The sequence below is a fragment of the Atta cephalotes genome (assembly GCF_000143395.1).
Source record: "Atta cephalotes unplaced genomic scaffold scaffold00014, whole genome shotgun sequence".
In the NCBI taxonomy this organism is placed as follows: domain Eukaryota; kingdom Metazoa; phylum Arthropoda; class Insecta; order Hymenoptera; family Formicidae; genus Atta; species Atta cephalotes.
Window position 1 is genome coordinate 2928828 of NW_012130078.1, and position 10619 is coordinate 2939446.

General features: G+C 31.5%; 1 protein-coding gene across 1 annotated transcript; it reads left to right on the plus strand.

Annotated features, from left to right (window-relative positions):
- The first annotated feature begins 374 nt into the window (after positions 1 to 374).
- On the plus strand, positions 375 to 3310 carry LOC105617874 (ELKS/Rab6-interacting/CAST family member 1-like). Its single transcript, XM_012199418.1, has 6 exons — positions 375 to 410; positions 591 to 1512; positions 1593 to 2206; positions 2574 to 2722; positions 2822 to 2969; positions 3089 to 3310. The coding sequence occupies exons 1-6, from the start codon at positions 375 to 377 to the stop codon at positions 3308 to 3310; spliced, it is 2091 nt and encodes a 696-aa protein (XP_012054808.1).
- The last annotated feature ends 7309 nt before the right edge of the window (positions 3311 to 10619 follow it).

Consider the following 10619-nt stretch of genomic DNA (forward strand, 5'->3'; position numbering starts at 1 on the left):
TATATACATATATATAATATATAATATATATATTATATATATATATATATATATATATATATATATAAATATATATAAATATTCATACTTATATACTGGCGTATACACAAGAGATAAAATGTACGCGCATCCATCTGTATATACATACTATATAACTTACACGGCCGCGGAAGATATACGTATGTAGATGTATATATATTTATGCACACACGTAAATATAAATATAAATACGAGTTTAAATCGAGAAAAAAAAGAAAAGACAAAGGAAAATCAGATGGTGAACGGCAGACGCGAAGAAAAAGAGGCAACAACAAAGAATTGCAAAAAGATAATTTAACGAATGATTATTTAAATATACTGAGATAAAGGAAAGAATGAAGATTAAAGATAATATCTCATCACTTGAAGATGTACTTTCGCGTTCTTCGTATCGCTCGATGCATGTATACAGATAAAAAATGCACATACATATACATTAATCTTGATCTATTTCCTTCTCTGTGCTTCCGCCTTTGTTTTCGTTATCGCCATTCCGTACATTTTACCACTTTGCCAACGAATGTCGCTTCGGTACGCATATCGCACGCTAGTCTCAGGATAACAAGGACGAGTCTTCTTGGCGAAAAGCACTAGAGGCGAAGAACCATGCCATATTGCTGGAAAGAACGTTGGAGAATCTCCAGATAGAACACGACAAATGTAAGGACCTGTTGGGTGACGCGAAACACATTGAATCTTGGAAGGAGGAGACGGAGACGATGAATCAACACATCATCCAGCTGGAGCAGCAATTGAAATGCTGTGAGGGCCTAAAGGACATTAATGGGCATGACAGAATATCAAACAAGAATATTGAAACGCAACTGAAAGCATGCGAAAATTGTAATCTAAACGCAAAGGATCGGCGTATCCTTGCACTGGAGCAGCAAGTGACAGCCTTAAAAAATTCCTTGAAAAATTACACGAGCACAACAAAATTCTCAGAAAAGGATAACAGCGATGAAAAAACGAATATGAAAGTGAAGGAGTCTTGGAAACAAGAGATCGAGGCAAAGAATCAATACATTATCGAGCTGAAACAGAAAACAGTGTTGCTAGAAAATCTCCTACGGAAAAACGTGGATGCGCAGAAAATGCGCGATCTTGAAAAAAGAATCAATAGGAAATCCAAACGGATCGTGGAACTAGAGAATGCTGTACGAGAACTCGAGGACTTCCTCAAGGAGGATATGAAAGAGATGCGTGATCTGCGGTATCAGATATCGCTCGATAAAGAATGTATTATGAAAATGGAAAAGTGGATCCAGAAGAACAATCTCACAAATGCAGGAATTGATAAAGCGAGAATTATAGAACTGGAGGAAATGGTTACGAATTTGGAGGATTATGTCAAAGAGCATGATATCGACGGCCTTAAACGAAAGTTGCAGGATCGAGAATGCAGAATTGTTCAGCTAGAGAATCAAATTTTTGAATTAAGAAAACTGTCAAAATGTGAAGAAAATATATCAGGTAAGTGAAATCTTCACTATGATGAAATTTGCTATGTTTAAAAATTTTTAATTATATCATTGTTTTTATTTTGTTTTTAGTCAGAGACCTGTCGAAGGTGAACTTTCTATCTAATAATGAAATAGCTTGTGAACTAGAAGAAAAAAAACAAAAGACAAAGGAAATAATGCACGCCGTGGAAGAAGTTAATAAAATTCAAAAATACGAACAGGAGGAGAGTCTGAAAATAAGGTTGCAAGAAAAAGAGCAAAAGATGAAGGAAATGGGACATGATATTTCGGAAAAAGATAACAGAATTCAAAGATATGAACAGCAAATCGTCGAGCAGCAAAATAAGATTTTGAAAATGGAAAAAGAGATGATCAAAATTGAAGAAGGATTTTCTGAAACGGAAATCATTAGTGCGCTGAAAAAAGAAATTAGACTAAAAAATGAGAGGGTGCAGGAGCTAGAAATGGAAGTCAATTCTTTAGAGACATCGCTCGGTGAGAGAATTGATGTCGCGATTGAAGAACTCATCGCCACTCTAAAGGAAAAAGAGGAAATAGAGCTTCAACTGAAAAAGAACCTCGCGGATAAAGAGAATAAATTGGAAGAATTGGAGGCAGCTCTTCGCCAGAGCATTGGAATTACGGATGAGATTGAGGCGAAGTTAAAGAATGAAAAGAAGCTTAGAAAAGAATCCGACCGAAGAGTAAGTTAGAAACCTTTACAATATATTAAATTTGTTTTATACATATTGTTTTAGTCATATTCGATTCATATTATTATAAAATAAGCATAACATTTATAATATAATATAATTATTTCAAATAAAATTTATTTATTTTACATGTAATAATTAATAATCATAGTAAATAAAATAAAAAATACATTTGCAGAAAATCTGTAAATAATTATACATTGTGTGATATTATACCGCTTGAATATCTGTGCAAAACGTATTGCCATTAATTGCATAATTTATTTTTTATTTTTAATTAATTACTTGAAAAAATCGATACAGTCATTGGAATGTTTTTTTAAAAAAATACTATTATCTTATCAGATTGCCGAGATAGAGGAAAAAAATCACAGTCATGCAAGCTGCTTCAGCCACGAAATGCATCACGTGCAAGCCACTTCTTTACAAGATATTTAAGACCGAAGGGAAACTCGGCCAGTCGATTCAGGAGAAGACTGTTCAACTTCAAGAGTTGCATCAAATTAAGTGGGTGTTTCAATATACAAGTAAAAAAACAGTTGGGTGTATGTGTACAAATATAAGTACTTTTAATAGTTTATTTTAATATTGCTGGCTCCCTTACAGGCGTGATGTTTTAAAAGCTGCCCTTTCCGAAAAGGATGCTCATTTAGCTTTGTTGGAACATTCAGGCATCCAAACTCCGACACAAGCGGATCAAGCGGCGAAATTAAAAGCTGATAAGAAAATATTACTCGATAGACTGAGAGAAGAGGTAATTTAAGAAATTTAAAAATCTTCCTTATATATATAATTATATATATATATAATATATATATAATAATATATATATAAAATAATAAAAATAGAATCATCGTTATTGATATTTTCCAGGATGAGAAGAGTATCAAGTTAGACTTGCGAGAAACAACACCACACTTATTTCAAAAAATATTCAAGATATCTGATGACAGTGAGGACAGTAGCGATAATAATAATAATAATAATAATAACTCTTTTGATGATCGCTTTAGTAGGATCAATTCACCGAAATCAATTGCTGTAAATGATGACAGCTCGCCGACATTGGCTACTACAAGTTGCAAATATTCGTAAGTTGCCAATAATATTTTTTTAATGCAATAAAAATAAATAATTAATTTTTAGAAAATGTTTTACAGAACAAGGACGTCGCTGATGTCCCATATGAAAGCTGAAGATCACTCATAGATTCATCATCAGGATACCAGATAAGTACTCGAGTACCATTTATGGTATTTCGGAGTATCGATTTCTTCGTTATCTCAATGTTGTCATACGCACACACACTCGCGAACGTAGAGGCAGTGCATAGAACATCTAGTAGCAAAAAAGAAAACGAAACAAACAACAGCAAAAAAACTCTATAATACACTACTAATATCAGCAACTACAGCAACAGCCAACACCTCTGCCTGTGCCGCTCATCACGCATCATGCATCTATCTTCATCACCATCATCATCTTCGACATTTATTCGACATCTCTCACCATTAACGATTAACATTTTATCATCCATGTAATATAAAGTGATTGGAAAAATTCCAAAATCAAGAAATCAGAGGCTTCTGTAGCTGATAATCCAAATAGATAGTATACATTCACTTTACCATGGATGAAATATAACAACAATGAATGACATACGATGGTTTCGGATAATTTATCCTGACAATACAGGCATCTTTTTCTCCTTTTAATATTAGCGACATTTGAATTATAGATATGATAATTTGTTATTATTGCAATGATGTATCGAAATATGAATTGTTGTTTATTATATATAGTTTCTTACAGCCCGCAGCGTACGATTATTAAAAAATCGACAATTGATTAGAAGAGCAATGTTTTATATTTATTTCTTTAATGTTTTATATTTAATTTTAGGTATAATTAAATTAGTGCTGCAAAATAAAAATTAAATTAGCAGAGAATTAAAAGAAATGATTAGCATGGACTGGAGTTTTGTTTCTTAGATTTTTTAACAATTTGAAGAATTTGAATATATTCAATTTCATGCAAAAATAATGGATTTCTTTTTACTACGTCTAATATTTATAAATAAAATTTCTACTTATTTACATATAACTATTTATAATTTAATTTGTTTGAAGAATTTAGCTTAAATTGTTTACATATACCAACATTACTTTATAAATAAAATTACAATTGAATAAATTATATAATCCCTGTCATCTTCGTTCTGCAAAGAAAAAAATAAGTGAATTAAAAAAAATTTAATATAAGAATTTACATCATGCTGCGTTTGTAATCAGAAAAATTAGCTTTACTATTAAATTATTTCTTTATTTTTAAAAATTTCTGTAACTTAATATCTGTAATATGTAACGAAAATTATTCGAGAAACTGTCAATTTTGGAAACAATGTCTGTGATTTGTGGAAATTAATATTTAAGAAATCAGAAATATTTCTGAATGTATTACCAGAGGATCGTATTAAATCACTGCAATCGTCACGCTAATAATAAAGATGGGAATATATAGAAGAAATACATCGTTGTACTAAACGATGTGCACGAACGCGTTCTTTAGAACGCATTTTGTAGAAGATCGTGGAAAGTCAAAAGAACGTAGCCGAGACACTAAAGAATATCTCTTGTACATAATATTTACGTTATTTTTTCCACCCACAATTGTCCCGAAAGTAGTATAAACAATTTCTTAGAAACTTCTATTTAAAAATCTATGTTTGTTTTCAAGGTACACTACTATAGAATCTATTATGTATACATGCATATCTCGCTAAACGAAATTCGCATTTACTCGAGACTGTCCTATCGGAGAATGCATGATCATTATGCATATGTATATTGCACGAGAGGGCTTACAGATCGTAATAAAATATTGCAAGAAAGAGACGATGTGCTTTAAAATCTCGATTATTAAGTTTAAATAACATATAAACTTGGAAATGTTTTTTTTTTAAAGCGTTGATAGAAATCTGTGACAAATTATATTTAAATTAAATTAATAAAATGAGATTATTGTTGCATATTAAACTTCGAAATACGTTGTCATAAAACGTACCTCATAAAACGTGATACTCATTTGCGATATTTCATTGCGATCTCCTTTTTCTCTTTATATCAGTTGATGACATAAATGTCATAATTTAATAAAAACAGCATAAGATGTTATAAAAAGCTTGAAATGTCATTTTTTGAGACAAGCTGAACGATATGAGATGCTGCGACATGTGATGCAACGCGAGTACGTTGCAACATTTTTGAATAATATACATCGACTTCTTGCGAGAACCATAACGTATTACAAAAAGAAAATGATCAATGAAGAAACATCCTATCGGATGATACGTTCTTTGATCATTTGATCTCACTCGCCGCTAATGTCATCGCGTCTGCCATTGCGGTGGGTTAACTGCAAAACGTTGAAAGTGTAAAATTTTATCGTTAATACTTGAGGCTAGCTCCTCTGTGAATTTCACGGATACAGCACTTCTATTGTTGCTGACTTATCCATTCGTTTATTCGTTTAACTATGCCTCTTTGCATCTTGACGAAACGTCTATGAACCACTTAGAAAAAGACTTATTAACTCGACTTTAATATATCTAAACGTTTAGGACAATTGTAAACTAGAATCAAAGTGCGTGTTGTGTGACGCGGATATTTATTGCAGCGAAGCATCGTGATCCGTGCTTAAAATGTATATTTGAAAATTCGGAATCAGTCTTTTACCTAAATTATTATTTCTTGGAATTAGTAATTAAAATCATTATTTTTCTTTTTTATTTATTGACAATGATATTTAATTAATAAAAACTTAATGTTTAAATATTGTATTATATTGTTATTGTATTATTACTTTAATCTTTTAATTTAATATATTTTTATTTAATAATTATTATTTTCAATGACTAAAAATTGCGATACTTGGCCGTAATCAGAATATATATAAATGGCTACAAAACAGCTTCCTCTCTTACTTCTGACCTCCAATCTCATGTAGATGCACGTGCAAAGATGAGATAATTTCAGTAAATGTCACCAGAGCCGCAAGAATAAAATAAAGTGTAAAGAGTGAAAGAATTATATTTACATTAAGTTCAAATTTTCCACAAGAATCAAAGACTGTAGACAATCTAATAGTTATTAATAATTGCCCGGATCATCTAAATATTTTCTCTGTCTGGAATCAATAAAAGTTTAAAACCCGTTCTCTTATTGTTCATATTTATATATAAAGATGTTAAAGAGATAGTAAAATTTTATTAATGACATTACAAATTGTTGAGAAGTTCTAAGTTTCATAAAAATAATAGTTGTTGTTATTTATTTTTTGTTATCTTCAACGTTTTAAATCTTGTAATTTTCGTGTTTGTTTACAAGAGTTCAATTCTAGATGAAGGGTATATATAATGTGACCGTTAAATATCTCTTTCGCGTCGATCGAGTCGAGAGATCGAAGGTGAGATGGAGAGGAAGGACGACGGAGAGAGAGAAATGAAAAGAAATAATTAATTAACGTGTGCCACTGTCATATCAAGCCTATATCATCGTGTTACAGCATATGTAGCAAAGCAAAAAAATAATATTATCGTTAATTGACATAATTGTTAACACAGAACGAGTGATCGAAGTATGAATGTGCTGTGTGTCTGATGAATTAATTTTTTAAAAATTGGTAACATTATTTTTCCAATGTAGAATTTTTTAACAAAATCATATAACTCCAGACACTTATCTCACTTTTATAATCTCATTTGTACACAATATTCGATTTTTCTAAAATTCTCGATTCTTACCCATCTTGATTAACATTGTGAATACCAAATCTAATCACTTTCGATGTTTCAATTTTTTGAAATAAATTTAATTCGATAATAATTTTAATTTACAATTTCTGTTTCATGAAAAACCGCAAGGAATATATGACCATATGTACGAACGGAGAATGCGATAGACACAGACAAAGTATCAAATCGAATTTCTTGTTGACATACTAGATTCTACTACCATAATATAACAATATAATATATAATAGTAACATATTATCCGATCACTCCACAAAGATCCTTTCGATACAATCGATGTCGTAGAATTTTTGTCGTCCACATTGAAACAGTGAAAAGAGTTTAGGTGATGGAATAAACGAGGAGGAGGATGCGATTGTATTTCGCAACAGATCGCGCCTAAATTATTAGAAGCATAATAAGCGGTAGAATTATAAGCACTCGTTAAACTTTAGGTCCAATTTTATTTATCCGCGAGATCATTGGCTATGTTTACCAGAGAAAACTAATAATAAGTTAGCGCTTGATGTTCCTTAATATTATTAGTTCCTATACTTAGATCCAGCAAAGAAAAGAATCAATCATATTAAAGAATCACTAAGCTCTAACTGAATATTCTCTGTTGAAGTAGTCATTGTTATTTGACTTTTATCCATTAATCGATGTCGCGCTTGGATTTAAAATCATTTTTGTGAATGAAGAATATCTATAAATTATTAATTATTGATTATTAATAATTAATGCGTAATTACTAAATGGCCCCTTATGCCTAAAGAAATTTTTCAAAAAGTATCACTCGAGAAGATACAAGGCTTAATCGCGCATTATCATTATAGACTGTTCGTTGTAAAAATTCATTGATTTATCGATTATCATCGAAATCCTCCCTTCGAACCTCATCAATTTATACGGCACTCAAGGTGATCCTAGGATGACTGCAGAGTGAGACGAGAGTGAGAGGCCGAGTGAAAGAAAGCGAAAGAGAAGCGGTCCTTTTTTGTCTCGTGACTATTAAGTGTCCACGATAAGAAAATATCAAGAAAAGAAATACGATTTTTATGTAAATATTGTAAGAAACGCCGTACTGACGTTATTGTAATCCTTATTGGATGCTATTTCGAGATAAAATTTTAAAAAAAGGTATTAAAACTCATGGTTGAAAATTTAGTAAAAATTGAAATAATACGATGTATAAATTAAATTAAAAAGTAATTATTCATATTTCAATGAAAACACAAGTACAAATAGTATACAAGTATAACAAGTCCAATTTACAGATATCGGCATTTCTAATTTTCATTACTGTTTTCTTGTTTTTTTGCTATGATAACAATATTGAAAATAAAATGTTCCTACGAAAAAAATGCTTCAAAGTTCATTGCATCCGATAAGACTCGACAACGGTACGACGTGATTTCAACTCGCTCCTTTTCTATTCTCCAATTTCTGTTTAATTGTTAAATGAACAATTGACAACAAGTCTTGACGAAAGAAGAAACGTGATAGGAAGGAAGAGACGCTTCGATTTATTGTGCACGTTTATCGTTAATAACCTCGAAGAATCTCGATGCAATACAATTTTCAATCGCGTGTATATATCTAAGCGAATGATAATAATATAATAACTGGGGTATAAGTCAAAAGTGTGAGAGTATGCGTGAAAGAGAAAAAGAATGAAAGAGAGGGAGAAAAAAGGGAAGATAAAGAGGATAAGAATACGAGTGAGATAAGTCTTGTTTCGCCTAGTCCTTGCAACGTTTAATTAAAAAGCGTTTATATCTCGAGTGTTGCGCTTAATTTGCCGGAAATCAGCGAAATCGCTTTCATGTTCGTTTTTTTATAATTTTTTCTCGCGCTTCGGTGATTTCCGGCCTCCGAATAGAAATCGATGATGATCGTAAGCGAGAAAGAACGATGGATTATAATGAAAAGTGTGACGAAGCTAGAACTATAAGGTTACCAAAGTAAGTTAAGAGATAAGCTAATTAAAGTAACAGTTTATTGAAAATAAGTACATTGTTGCAACTGCCATGCTGTGTGCCATTATATAACAAGTCACGTTTGTCGTAAAAAGCAAAAAGAATAAAAAAAAGAGAGAAGAAGAGCTGAAAATGAAGATGAAAAGAAGATGTTAACGGACATATGAAGTAAAATAGTATGTCTGTGAAATATTTTGCGTTCTCGTATGTCTGAAAAAAAAATTTCTTGGTTTACAATGCTTCGAAATCGTGGAATTACACCGTCGTCCTCGCACACGTTGCATTAAAATCCTTCCTGATAATGCAGTATTTTGTTATACAATTTACTATACTATTATGAGAACGACCATTTTTACGAACAATGGTGGCAGAATTTTTTAAATGATATGTAATACAAGGAAAAAATTTACGAGCCTTTTCTTAATATGTATCGACTATTAGCTTTAAAGATATGATTTCGTAAGTAAATATATCATTCGATTGAAAAAATGAAACGCATCGAGAGGATTATGAAAGAATATGGAAAGGACGACGGGGTAAATACCCAACAGCCCAGATATCGTGCACGATTTCGCTTGAGCTCGCGGAACTCGCGTGTACCTGCTTGCGCAAATTACGCGTGTGGACATAAAATATATGGTAATAATATCATATTTAACATATGCGAAACGTACATACGTTAGTACACGTGCAGGCACATGCGCGACACTTTGCACGTGAGGAACGAGGCTCCGAATCGAAATTCACGATGAAATTCAACGCAACGATCCGTTTCTGCAATGGCAAGACACGATCGCTGACAGTAAAAGTCTTACATTTTGTGAAAATATTTTTGGTCGCATTTATTTTGACGGATGTGGCGATTATGATAAGATTTTCTGTATAGATATAAAAATATATACACATATACATATACTGGTATATAACATCTGTTAATAATAATAATTTATTACGCGCGCTAAATCGTTTCGTTACATCGTGTTACGTAAAAAATTTATCGACGTTGTTAACGATTGTCTTCCTTTGATAATCGGTAGCCTGTATAATGGTCACATCCGTCGCTGTTAATAAATCACTGTAATACTGTTATTACATGAAATAATTGTTTGAACGAGTAATCATTCAGAGATCTTTTGTTTAATTCTTTAAGATATTTATTTTAATTTGGACTTAATAATTTGATTTATTTTAAAAATTTAATGCAATATTTTAGATATATTTAAAAAATGTATCAGACGTATATGTATATATACTTAAATATATATTAAATATATATTAAATATTTCGATTTTTATTTAAGATAAACTGATATATGAAAAAAATTTGTATACACATACAATACATATACGTACATATATATGAGGAACAGTAATTTTTATTTTCACAAAAAAAGCAGAGAATTAAAAACATAAAAATGTTTAATGGCGATCCGTCGATGACCAAGTAGCAACGGATCGCTACGATTGCACGAACCGATTTCGTGTAACGCGATGTCTTACAATAGCGAGTATAATCCACTCTCATTAGTTGACAACCGACGGTGTATTGTGAAATAATAAGGAAAGATTTAAGTAATAAGTAATCACGTAAAGAAAGAGAGAGGGGGGAAGGGAAAGGGGGACAGGAAGGGAGGGAA

Coding starts and splice junctions, on each gene's coding strand:
- LOC105617874 (XM_012199418.1), top strand. CDS start 375: ATGAAGATTAAAGATAATATCTCATCACTTGAAGAT. Junction 411..590: donor ATATCTCATCACTTGAAGAT/GTACTTTCGCGT, acceptor ATCGCACGCTAG/TCTCAGGATAACAAGGACGA. Junction 2,207..2,573: donor GAAAAGAATCCGACCGAAGA/GTAAGTTAGAAA, acceptor TTGCCGAGATAG/AGGAAAAAAATCACAGTCAT.